The sequence below is a fragment of the Taudactylus pleione genome, unplaced genomic scaffold (genome assembly GCF_031769625.1).
Source record: "Taudactylus pleione unplaced genomic scaffold, aTauple2 ptg000497l, whole genome shotgun sequence".
NCBI classification, from domain to species: Eukaryota; Metazoa; Chordata; class Amphibia; order Anura; family Myobatrachidae; genus Taudactylus; species Taudactylus pleione.
Window position 1 is genome coordinate 2,086,888 of NW_028284899.1, and position 13,886 is coordinate 2,100,773.

Consider the following 13,886-nt stretch of genomic DNA (forward strand, 5'->3'; position numbering starts at 1 on the left):
ATTACAGAACTGCAATCGCAGCAGCGATCCATGCTGAATCAGGCCCTGTATACCATATACATTTTTATGGTATACTGTAGTGATGGCCAATGACAGCTGTACCATCGATGTTTTCAAAACATTGGTTGGGGGCTGCCATCGGTGGCGCAGCAAAGGTGCCTGTCAGCGATGGCAAAACCATTTGTCATAGACCATTGATAGTTTGCAAACCATTAATGGTCGCGGAAACCCCTAGTACATCAGATGCGATCATGTCAGGGAAAGCTCAGCCTGGTGTGGTCACATCTGATGTAACCATGCAGGGCAAGTGGTTAAGTGAAGCCATGTCCCTTTATAGAAGGAACATGGATGTATTGCTAAAGCTCCCTAGCAATTAATCAGTTTCTGACTGAGGGGCAATGTAAAGTACCTTTGGTCCTGTTTGGTCAGCTGACTTTTCTGCTTTAGGTACTGGTCAGCACTCAATCTGCTGCCTTGTGCAACTTCAGAAACAAGAAGATTCCCTCCAGCAATATTAGCAAAAATACTTGAATCCTACATGATAATAGAACTTCAGAGGTATTGGTTGCATACATTTGCAAATATATGATTAAGCGCCGGGCCAGCGTCAAAGGCTCCTCTATACCGGCGTCCCTAACATTAAGGGGTTCACGTCCAAGGCGCAGAGCAGCCCAAAAGAACCCAGCCAAGGACCACTCCCAGGGCATCACATGAAAAATAGAAGAAAGGTGATAGTGAAGTGTAAAGTATAGATGTGTCAAGATAATCAAAAAGTGTTAATATAATAAGAAAGAATTAAAATGACATTAATAATAAACAAACAAATGGAAAGGTGATGAAAATATATCTATGTGAATTAAGTGGTGATGCCCTGAAAAAGGGCCAGCCAGAGCCACTCCGGGGGCCCCACACCCAAACGCTCACCCCAAAATAATTATTGCTACCAAATAGATGCACCCACTCTGGGTCATATAAGTACAATTAATGTACTGCATGATAACAGCACATGTATAAGCTGAGAGCTGACTCACCTAGGAGGTACCCCAAAAACCTCCAAATGGCACTATATGGACCAGCATATCCTCCCAATGCTGACTCCTTTCATGCCTCTCAGAACTGCAAAAAGAAAGTATGGTGGTCGCTCACATCAGCTTAATGATATTGCTCAGGTACTTGTAAAGGGCGGGGTATATACTGAACCACAGAAACAAGAAGATTCCCTCCAGCACACTGCAGAAATATTAGCAAAAATACTTGAATCCTACATGATAATAGAAATTCAGAGGTATTGGTTGCATACATTTGCAAATATATGATTAATCTTTCCATTTGTTTGTTTATTATTAATGTCATTTTAATTCTTTCTTATTATATTAACACTTATTGATTATCTTGACACATCTATACTTTACACTTCACCATCACCTTTCTTCTATTTTTCGTGTGATGCCATGGGAGTGGTCCTTGGCTGGGTTCTTTTGGGCTGCTCTGCGCCTCGGACGTGAACCCCTTAATGTTAGGGACGCCGGTATAGAGGAGCCTTGACGCTGGCCCAGCACTTAATCATATATTTGAAAATGTATGCAACTAATACCTCTGAATTTCTATTATCATGTAGGATTCAAGTATTTTTGCTAATATTGCTGCAGTGTGCTGGAGGGAATCTTCTTGTTTCTGTGGTTCAGTATATACCCTGCCCTTTACAAGCACCTGAGCAATATCATTAAGCCTTGTGCAACTTGCCAGATCCGATGTCTGATCCAGTGTCAAGGTCCACCTGTAGTCACTCCCAGTGCCACCAAAGGTGCAGCATCTGAAGACTTAGGAGCAGGTCTGTGGATCAGCTCTCTCCGCCACTGGGCCGGTTCGATGGCAGTGCCACCTAACTGGTCAGCAGGTTGCTTGAATATTAATATTTTGCTGGTCCGTACCCCTTTAGATGGTGGGTATTGAACCCACGTCCCTACTTATCATCCCTGTCTGTTGGTTTGATGCAACTTAGTAGAATGATGTCCTTCAGGCAACAATGAGGTGGTCCAATTTGGCTCTTGTCATCATCATCTACATGTAAACTTGCACCAGATCTACCAGACACAAAAAGATAACTATCCAAAATTGGAAGCATCTCTAAGTGCATGCTTCACTTACATCCCAATGCCCTCTCTGTATTGAACACTCCTGACCTGCCTCTCCTAGGAAATACATACGGTTGACCGGCGGTCGGGATGCCGGCAGTGAAAAAACCAACAGCAGCATCCCGATGTTCAGGATCCTGACAGGGGCCGTAAGTAGCCTAATCCTGTACACAGCTTCTATGCTAAAATATGCTAATGCTGCAGGAAGTGTCTTGTATAAATAGATGCCTGCTGCTGGTTTCTGTTATCCTCTGCTGCATCCAAAGACACAGCATCAGATCACTCTGCATGTACATCGTTCATCTGAGTTGTCCTCAGGTTGCTCAAGATGGCCATTGTTTTCACTCTACCGGGGCCAGTGAAACCACATCAGAAGATGCAGACACCCTTCCTTCCCCCATTTTCGAGAATGCTATCTTTCGCCACCCAGCCCACGACCCAAAACAGCTGTTGTTTATGGGATACTGGGAGCGATCTCGTAGAACGAAATTTATGTAAACCATCAGGTTGGCGTACATCTCTAATTTAGGCCCACAGTGTGGTATTGTATCACAGATTATTAGTCATGTCCAATTATGCATTCAGGCACCCATGCACCGATTTGGAATGAAACCAATGTGAAGTGGTTCAGTTGGATCCTTTCAGGTTTTAGGGGGGTTAGGTCCCAGTCAAACCTCCCATTGGTGTATGCCGGGCAGAACTTTGACCCAGGAAGCTTGTTCTAGGCCTTCCACTGGATCATAGACAAAAACCTTACTGTTTCAAATGTCCCATTAAGGCTTCTTAGACATGATCTGAAATTTCACAAAAGCTACTGAATTTGTGCCACTCAAACTTCAAAAAGCAATTAAATTATGATCATTAAGTCTGACGCCTTAATGGACGTGTTCCTTGTGTAATACAGATATGGTATTCCATGACACCATGTGATTAACTGCAGATTCAGCACTCTCACAGAGTGAGATTGCTGTCACTCACAAAATGGTGGAGCTGCTAATTCACAGAGTAGAACTGTCGCTCAATGCTGTGTGCAAAATTTCAGGGCAAAACATAAAAAGTTAGGATTTGGGAGTAATCTAAGGTTCCAACTGTCAAATTTTTCTGACATTCTCAGTGAGGACAACTTTCTGCTGTTCTCTATGGGGGATTTTTGGGAAGGCATAACTCAGGGTAGGGGGTGAATTTAGACTTGGGGTATGTTTTATTTTGTAGCTATTGCTCCAGAATAGGGCCTTTTGGGGTTCAGGTAATTGAGAAAGTTACAGTTTTTAAACTATTACCTCACAAATCCGCCATTATACAGATAGGAAGTTTCAATTCCTTGCGCAGCCACAGTAGGAGCCTTCAGCAGGTGTAGTCACTTGGGTGCAGCAAGATGGCTGCCTTTTGCAGGCAGTAGTGGGGGCCAGATACAGGGGGAAGGAAGCCGGCGTTTGCTGCAGCCAGGATGCGGGGGAGAAGGGGTAGGGGTTAGCGGGCGTTAGCTGCGACCAGGAACCAGGGACAGTAGCGGCCATTAGTGGCGGTGGTGCGGGCGGCAATGGGGCAGGTGTTAGGACCTGAAGGAGGTAGCAGCACACAGATTTCAGTTCGGATATGAAATATCCATAATACATGCATCTGTGTTTAAAAAATACACAGAAACAGAGACTGGTTAGTGAGACCCGTCTGTGCTTCTGTGTTTAATAAATAAAAAAAACCTGTGTAAAAATAAAAAAATGGCTTGGCCCCCTCCCCAAAAATAACAACCAGCAGCGGGCTTTGGAAAGCCAGTACTGGTTGTGCTAAATACAGGGGACAAATGACGTAGGGGTCCCCCATATGAAGAACAACCAGCACCAGGCTTTTCAGAACCAGTCCTGGTTGCCAAAATACAGGGGACAAATGATGTAGGGGTCCCCCGTATTCAGCGAAACAAGCACTGGGCTCTGAGCCGGTCCTGGTTCTGGAAATACAGGGGGAAAAAATGCATAGGGTCCCCCTGTATTTACCAGAACCAGCACCGGACTCTTTCTAGTGGGGGGGGGTGATGCCACTGCCAGGAGAACCCTTTCACCGGGTCCCCCAGCCAAGGCATCACCCCTGACCACTAGTCAGCCCAGTGCTGGTTGCGCTGAATACGGGGAACCCCTACGTCATTTGTCCCCCATATTTTCGCAACCAGGACTAGTTCTGAAAGCCTGGTGCTGGTTGTGCTTCATATGGGGGACCCCTACATCATAGCACAACCAGTACTGGCTTTCCAAAGCCCGCTGCTGGTTGTTGTTTTTGAGGAGGGGACCATGCCATTTTTTTTTTTACACAGGGGTTTTTTTTTTATTAAACACAGAAGCTCAGACGGGTCTCACTGACCCATGCCTGCTTCTGTGTTTATTTATACACAGATACAGGTATCATGGATCGTTTAGATCTGAGCCTGCATCAGTCTGCTGCTACCTCCCCCGGGTCCTGCCACCTGCACTAACGCCCGCTATCCCCCGGGTTCCGGATGCAGTTTACAGCTGCTTCCTTTCCTCGAGCCCACCACCCCTACCACCCACACTGACCTGCCATCTTGGTGCACTTAAGTGAAGCCAAAGTGAGTACACCTGATGGAGGCTCCTACTGAGGCTGCGAATCAAGTTGAAACTTCCTATCTCTATAATGGCGGATTTGTGAGGTAATAGTTTAAAAACTATAACTTTCTCAATTACCTAAACCCCAAAAGCAGCTACCCTGCAACAATAGCTACCTTATAAAACAAACCCAAAGTGTAAATTTGACCCCTATCCTGAGTTATGCCTTCCCAAAAATCACCCATAAAGAACAGCAGAAAAGTGGTCCTAATTATGTTTTTGCCCTGAAATTTGGCATGCAGCACCAAGCAACATCTCTACCAGCCCATGCCAAATTTCATCTCCGTACCTCCAATAGCTTTTAAGGTGTAGCCCTTTAAACACCATGTCCCATCTGAATTTCTGAATGGGAAAAGTTATTATTTTCTGAGAGGACCCTACATCGCTCGTTCCCTGTATTTTGGCAACCAAGTCTGGCTCTAATTAGCCTGGTGCTGGTTGTGCTTAATATAGGGAACCCCCATGTCGTTTTTCCCCTGTGTTTAGCACAACCAGCACTGGGGCTCCAAAGCCCAATGCTAGTTGTGCTGTGGAGGCACAACATTTTTTTTTATATTACACATTCATTTTTTAAAATAATACATTGATAGATCTCACTGATGCATCCATGCGTCTGTGTCTTATTGATTTGATTTTCTCAGGTGCATGCCTAGCACCAGTGAGTCCCTCTGTCACCTGCTGATGCTTCTGTGCATGCCCGTTGCTGCCACTGCTCCGCATCCCCACTGCTGCCACTGCCCCACACACCTGCAGCCTGCCCCTGCAGCCGTCTCTACCTCTGCACCCTTAAAACATCTCCTGTGTGCTGTATGCTCCCCCACCCATGTTAGTGTACCTATTTGTTGTCATTCTGTCCTGCAGGTGGCCCGGTTTGCTCATCAAAACCCTGATGGTTAATAAATTATAAAAAAGCAATGAAATTCCATAGACAAAAAAACCTTAAGGTTTCACAGTCCCATTAAGGCTTCTTAGACATGATCTGAAATTTTACAAAACCTACTGAATTTGTACCACTCAAACTAAAAAAAGCAATGAAATTATGATCATTAAGGCTGATGCCTTAATGGACGTGTTCCTTGTGCAATACATATATGGTATGCCATCACACCCTGTGGTTAACTGCAGATTCAACACTCTCACAGAATGAGATTGCTGTCACTCACAAAATGGTGGAGCTGCTAATTCACAGAATTGTGTGCTCATTGGAAGTGTCTATGCAACTGAGGTCTAAGCAGAAAATACACCTGTGCAGATGGGAAAAAAGTAGTGTGGATGGGGGAGGAGACAGAGCAGCATGGATAGGTGAGACAATAAGAAGTGTAGAGGATGGAAGGTTAAGCAGTACAGAGGGGGTAGCCAAAGTGATGCAGATGGGTGAAAAACAGTGGTGCTGATAGGGTGTAGGAACAAAGTAATGCAGATGGGTGGAAAACATGGTACGGATGGGGGCGAACAGAATGGCATGGTTTGGGGGACAGCGACATGGATGGGGGTAGAGAGTGGCATGAACACGGGAAGACAGAGCAGTGCAGATGGTTAAAGACAGATTGGTGCGGATAAGGGAATACAGACTAGCACAAATAGGAGAACACACAACAGTAGGGATTGGGGAAGACAGATTAGTGTGGATGGGTAGGCAGACAGAGTAGTGCATGTGGGGGAGGAGACAAAGATGCACAGTTGGGGGGGACAGAGTGGTGCAGATGGAGGAAGAAAGAGTGCCACAGAGGAAAGGAAGACAGAACGGCGTGGCTTAGGGGAAGGCAGTGGTGCAGAAGGAAAGAGAGTGGCACGGATGCAGGGTGGTGCAGATGGAGAAAGACAGATTGGTGTGGATGAGAGAACACTGACTAGTACAGTTCAGAGACCACACAGCAGTAAGGATTGGGGAAGACAGATTTGTGTGGTTTTGGAGGAAGACAGAGTGATGCGGGTGGTGGGGGGAGAAGAGTTGCACGGTTGGGGGGAGCAGAGTAGTGCAGATGGAGGAAGAAAGAGTGCCACAGATGAGAGAAAGACAGCAACGTGGCTATGGAGATGGCACGGATGCAGGGCGGTGCAGCTGGGGAAAAAAAATTGGTGCAGATGAGGGAACACAGTCTAGCACAGTTGGGAGACCACACAGGAGTAGGGATTGGGGAATATATAGCAGCATGGAGGCATATAGGGGAAGAACGTGTACATGCATAGACAGAGTATGCTATTTTTAAAAATAAGGGAGCTGAACGTGTATTCTAAATTAGATAAATGTATGCAGTGAGAAGGATGTTGGAAGCCAGTGAGCTTATTGTGGTGATCGAATGGGAAGATTGTGGGCACTGAGTGGGATGTGGGAGCCACATAACTGCTCTAACCTCAGTTGCATAGACTGCATGTGTGCACGTTGCTCTGTCTCCTCCCCCATCCACACCACTTTATCCCATCTGCACAGCTGTATTTTCTGCTTAGACCTCAGTTGCATAGACTGCATGTGTGTATTCCAATGAGCACACAATTCTGTGAATTAGCAGCTCCACCATTTTGTGAGTGACAGCAATCTCATGCTATGATAGTGCTGAATCTGCAGTTAACCACAGTGTGTGATGGCATACCTGTTAGAAACTGATTGTAGTCTGGTCAGAAATAGTGCCAGTCTTGAGGGTGGATTTTGCACAGATTAATTGTGGCCAGGATGCTTACGGAGGTGGTACAAGTTTTTTGGGCTTTAGAGGCAGCCTTGGGGACTGGCGAGCTTTGGCTCATTGTGGCCAGAGGCCTGGAGGTGAGATGCAGCCTGTGGACTGTAGGAGCAGCCTTGAGGGCTGGTTGTGGCCTTTATAGTTGTGGCCAAGGGACTGGTGATGTGAAGAAGCCTGTGGGCTGTAGGAGCAGACTTGGGGGCTGCTCGTGGCCTTTATAGTCATGGCCAAGGGACTAATGGTGTGTAGCAGCCTTTGGGCTGTGGCAGTAACCTTGAGGGCTGATTGTGACCTGGGGCCCCAGGACCATTGCAGCCTTTGGGCTGATGAGACTCAGGTGAGGTATGCAACAATAATGTAGAGCTGCTACCAGTGCCGCCGAGATGACACTGGCAATGGTGTGCTTAATAGTGCAGCTGGAACGCAGAGTTGCTACCAGTGCCGCCGGGATGACACTGGCGATGGTGTGCTGATTTGCACACCTGGAATGCAGAGTTGCTACCAGTGTCACCGGGATAATACAGGCGACGGTGTGCTAGATTGCACACATGGAATGCAGAGTAGCTACCAGTACCGCCGGGATGGTACTGGCACCGGATGGTGACAGATGCTTCTGGGGTAGGAAGTGCTCCGTGCTGCCCAGATGGTACAAACAGCATGCGTGGATGAGATGTAAGTGGAGCCACCTGGATGGAATAAATGGCACACACGAAACACAGCTAAACAGACACAGGAGCTCGACTGACAAGCAGGAGACTGGGAACCGGAAGTACGAAAAAACTTCTATCACCGGCAAGGATTGCAGGGCTGGCTGGAATTTAAAGAAACAAGGCCCAACCAGAGCAAGTATCCATAATGACAGATTATTCAGCACCTGGGCTGTGTTCAGACAGGAGAATCAATCGGTGTGCACCTGATGCTGCACACACAGGCAGTAATTAATGCCATGCCTCAGGCTGGAAACTGCAGATCCTAACAGTACCCCCCCTTGACAAGGGGTTAAGGAACCCCTAGACCCCAGTTTGTCCGGAAAGTCCTCAAAAAATCTTTTCCTCAGGATAGGAGCATGTAATGACTTTTCCGGAATAAAGGAGCGCTCCTCCGGACCGTATCCTTTCCAGTGAACAAGAAACTGGAGACTGCCTCTGGAAATTCTAGAGTCCAGTATCTTTTCCACAACAAACTCTCGTCGTCCCTTAACAAGAACTGGTGGTGTTCTGATCGAACGTCTGAGGGAATATCTGGTGGAAAAGAAAAACGGTTTTAAAAGAGAACAGTGAAATGTATTATTGATACTGGGAGACCGGGGTAACTTTAAACAGAATGCCACAGGGGGGTTTACTTGGGCAATGATTCTGAATGGACCGATGAATTTGGGTCCCAATTTTTGTCTCACGTGCAGTATTCGTCTCACATGGATACGGTGTTGTTCCATGGATTTGGAGAAAATGAGGATGTCAATCAAATATACAACTGCGAAGACTTCAAAGAAATCTCTCAAGATGTCATTAATGGAGTCCTGGAAGATGGCTGGGGCATTGGACAACCCGAACGACATGACCAGATACTCAAAATGCCCCAAGTGTTGAACGCCATCTTCCATTCATCACCTTCACGAATATGGATGAGATTATAAGCTCCACGTAAATCAATATTAGAGAATATCGGTGCCTCCCGTAGCTGGTCAAACAAAACAGATATTAATGGCAGTGGGTAGGCATTCTTTACAGTGATCTTGTTTAGACCACGGAAGTCTATGCAAGGCTGGAGGGATCCATCCTTCTTTTGGACAAAGAAAAAAATGGTGCCTACTGGGTACTTGGATGGTCATACGAAGCCTTTCTCCAGGGCGTCCTCAATATACTCTTGCATAGCCTTGCTTTCGGGAACTGACAAGGCATAGAGCCTACCCTTTGGGAGTCTGGCATCAGGAAGCAGATCGATGGCACAATCATAGGACCGATAAGGTAGTAGAACATCAGCTTTTTTCTTGGAAAAAACCTCTGCCAGATCACGATAGGGAGCAGGAATTGTGGAGGTTTCTGTAGCCACATCTCTGGCCAGACGAACAGGATGAGAGAGACAGTGCGTGAAGCAGGAGGAACCCACTGTAGAATTTCCCCAGTCTGCCACTGGATAACTGGGTTGTGTTTTTTCAACCATGGTAGACCCAGAACACCTGAAGTCATTAGGCATTGGAGAAGAAGAAATGACAGTTCTTCCTGATGGAGCACTCCCACGGTCAATTGTATAGTTGGTGTCCGGAAGGTGATGGGGACTGAGATCAAGACCAACTACGGCAAGTGGGTTATCCAGAGTTTCAGGAGCAAGTCTCTAGGTCTTGAAGAAGGCCTGGTCCATAAAATTCTCTGCGGCCCCACTATCTATAAAAGCAGAGACTGAAACTTGACCAAAAGAGGACTTGAGCAAAGTGGGGAATAGGACAGAATTCCTAGGAGAGATAGATGCAGGCCTAGATGTAACTCTCCACTACCATCTAGACCATGCCTTTTCCCGATTTGACAGTACAGAGCGGAACCATATGTCCTTTTGCTCCACAATACAAGCAAAGCCCTAGTGTATGCCTCCTCCATTTCTCCTTGACAGGAAGACGGAAAGCTCCCAGCTGCATCGGTTCCTCCTGTACCATAGAAAGATCCCAAGGTGGAGAATGGGAAGCTTGAGATGGCAGACTCCTCTCCAGCCTGCACTCCCGGAGACGTCGATCAATGCATATGGATAGACCCATTAACTCATCCAAGGTACCTATGTGGGAATATTGAACCAGGAGGTCTTTAATCTGATCAGACAGACCAAAACGGAATTGGCTTTGCAGAGCGGGGTCATTCAACTCAGTGTCCACGGCCCATTTCCGGAACTCTGTGCAGTAAACCTCGACCGCCCGGTTCTCCTGTCTCAGAGACCAAAAGGCTAGCTTCTGCCAGAGCTGCCTTATATGGGTCCTCGTATAATAGTCCGAGAGCAGTAAAAAAGGAGTCTAATGTCTGAAGGACTGTAGAAGTGGAGGGCAGGCCGAGTGCCCAAGTCTGCAGATCCCCCTGTAGGAGGGAAATAATGATCCCAACTCGCTGGACCTCAGAACCTGATGATTGAGGCCTGAGTTTGAAATAAAGCTTGCAGCTTTCCTTAAAATTCATAAAGTTCATGCGATTCCCCGAAAAGTGGTCAGGCAGATTTAATTTGGGCTCAAGAATCGTGATACTACAGGATCCAATCCATGTCTGCTCAACTTGGATGGAAAGTTCTTGGACCTTCTGAGTTTAGCGCCTGAATCTGGATTGCCAGAAATTGCGCTGGATTCTGATCAGTTTCTATGGCTAACCTCAATATTTTTATGGCCGGTGATAATGTTAGAAACTGATTGTAGTGACAGCTGTCACTGGGGAGTGAGAGATTACAGCCTCCCCATATGGCCTAGATGGTTGGAGCTTTTACCCCATCCCCGCTTCATACGGGGAGGCTGTAATCTCTCCCTGCTCGTCTCCCCAGTGACAGTTGTGACATCAGTCTCCCGAAAGGACACCCCTTCCCCCCCTGGAAGGACCTCCTCCCCTGGTCGCCACTCCGCTCTAGTCTGGCATTCAAGGGAGAGCTGGAGTTCCCAGCACTCGTTGATGACATCTCCGAGTGACGCCACTGTGCAGTGTTAACGGCGCCGACCTGGGATATTCTCGGGCTGCGCTGCAGTGGGAAAGGAGTAAATAACAGTTGTTAACAGCACTCAATGACCCAGCGCCCTGGGAAGAGATGGCAAAAAGGATCAGAGTCACTGACTGTGAGTGGGGGCGCACTGAAAACAATCATAGTGCAGGATGGGAACTAAGAAAGTGGAGGCATGAATGTGGGGGGTGAGGGAGAGGAAGGAGATGTTAGGAGGACAGCTGTGAGAGGACCCAAAAGAGAGGAAAGTTTGAATGAGGGGACAATGTTGGCCAAACAGTTGGCATGTCAAGAAGGGTGAGAAAGGAAAACTGACCCTTAAAATGAATGATGAGAAGGTCATTGGTGACCTTGGTAAGGGCAGTTTCCATGGAATGAAGGGAGGTAAAGACAGATTGAAGTGTATCGAGAAGGTAGTGTGAGAAAATGAAAATGGAAAGGTGATGGGAAATGAGCCACTCCAAGGGCAATATTTAGTAAACTGCAGGTTTTTAGAAGTGGAGATGTTGCCCATAGCAACCAATCAGATTTTAGCTATTATCTTCTAGAAGGTGCTAGATAAATGTTAAGTAGAATCTGATTGGTTGCTATGGGCAACATCTCCAATTCTAAATACACACACTTTAGTAAATATAACCCCAAGAGTTAGAGGCAAATAAGAGAAGACAGATGGGACGATTGTTTGAGGAGTAGTTGAGATCCAGAAAGGGGTTTTTTGAAAGCCATGAAGCATTACTAACTTGAACATGCAGACTGTAGAATCTCAATGAAGAGATAATGATCAGCAGTAAGTTATCAAAAGCAGCACTAAGAATTATAGAAGTGACCTTTTGATTTTAAAAATAAAGTCATTTGGCACTTTGTATAGATCTCATTGCTTTATTTTGTGTCTGTCTTAGGTAGAAAGGAAGAGGGGAGAACGGCAGATGCTGGGGAACAACTAAAGATGTGGTGGAGCCAAGGACTCAAGCTTCAGATGAATCTTGGGAAGGATTGGGGTATAAAGAGCAATTGGCAGAGAAGAGGAGAGCGGGTCCTACAGTTCTGATTCAGTCATGAGATAAATTATAAATCGAGTCAAGAGGGAGTGAATAATGAAAGTCTAGAGTCAGGGTAGTAGAAATCTCTATGTATGGGTGACAAAGTAATATGTGTCTGGTTACACTGATTGCCTTGTATCATGTGATTATAGGGCTGCAGAGGGACATACAAGTGAATATAAGAAGTGGCTTAATGTCCATGAAAAGGGAGGTCGGATTTAACTAGTTAAAAAAAGAGCAAAGTATTGAAATGGTCATAGAAAGACTTAGGGCCTGATTCAGACCTGTTCGCTAGCGATGTGCGCTCGCAAGCTGCCCAATGTTTTGCGAACACGCATGTGCATGCTTCGTTCTGTGCGTGCGCGAACTACTCTGTGCGATCGCAGGCCGGTCGCTCGCTTAGCAAAGACAGCCCAGTGCAATGAGTGAAAGGAGAGGCCGTTTGTGGGTGGTAACAGGGGCAGTCCAGTAAAAATGGGGGAGTGGAGGTGCGAAAGCAGGCGTGCCTGGGTGTTTCAACGCCGTTTTTAAGGCGTGCATAATTAACAGGCAGCGTCATAGTACACATCAGATACCTATTTTTTACACTGAAGTCCTCGCAGTGCTTGCGGCAGGGTAAGGCTACTGCAAGTGCTGCGATCACTACCGATGGTGCTCGATGTACCAATGTTTTAATACACTTCCTGGAGATGATGTGCGCTAGTGCGTCTCTACATACGCTAATGGGTGTCTGCATACACAGAGCGATCGCTCACGCAGCTAAAGTGGGTGTGCTTATGCCTTAGCGAGCGCTCGCTTCCCATGGCGTCACTTTGAAAAATTTTCATACGCTGGATGCGAGCGATTGCATCTAGCGAACGGATCTGAATCAGGCCCTTACATTGCAGATGATTACTGTTAAGAGACAGGGGATGGTCTAACTGTAAAATTAGAGGGTAAGAGGTTTCTGTTGAAGACTGAGATTCATCTTTTATTGTCTCTTCTCTGCTTATACAGTTCAGATGAGTGGCAGTTTACCCCACTCTTCATCCATGAAGCTCCCCTTGTTCATGGCCAGGCAGTGGCTCGCAACTACAAGCTTACCGTTAACTACATAGAGCGATGCATCAAGAACTTCCCGTCCATCTGTGTCCGGAAAAAAGGATTAGATCAGCCTATTGCCTGGTCAGTGACAGAGCAATCTACAGAGATACGCATGGGCTATACAGAACCAGCCTACAGGAATCTGGGGATTGTACGTACAATAATTCTTAAGCTTGCTGCTGTTAACCACTCGAGAGGGGCACCCATCTATGCTCATGTTGCGCCTGATAATGAGATAAGCCAAGCAGCAATTAAGAAGTCGGGACTCAGATTGAGCGGTAGATGGGTACGGTGGATGTTCCAGCAACATATATGAAATACTAAATAAAATAAACTTGTATGATGTTACAGTCTGTGGCTTCAATTCATTGTAAATGTGACTCTCTTGACTACAAATGAAAAATAGTTACCTTAAAATCTTTTTACTGCAACATCAGGTGAGTTAAGGCTCTACAATTACACAAAGTGGTGAATTTTTTTAAAAGAAAGATATAGGGTCAAATGTAATAGGGTGAGAGTTTAGAAAAGTGAGAGTTTCTGACACTTTTTAAACTTTGCCAATGTAATAGAGTCCAAAAACAAAGTAAGAGAGTGAACTTGCATGTTTTTTCAGACTTAAAAAACTCTCACGATTTAAAATCTCATTCAGATGTT

General features: G+C 46.2%; 1 protein-coding gene across 1 annotated transcript in view; it reads left to right on the forward strand.

The window, feature by feature from the left end:
- Positions 1 to 13,548, forward strand: part of LOC148502426 (glycine N-acyltransferase-like) — a 37,107-nt gene extending 23,559 nt beyond the window's left edge. Inside the window, exon 8 of the mRNA XM_088449854.1 lies at positions 13,146 to 13,548. Within this exon, the coding sequence (XP_088305980.1) occupies positions 13,146 to 13,548 (403 nt within the window). The remainder of the gene's footprint in view (positions 1 to 13,145) is intronic.
- The last annotated feature ends 338 nt before the right edge of the window (positions 13,549 to 13,886 follow it).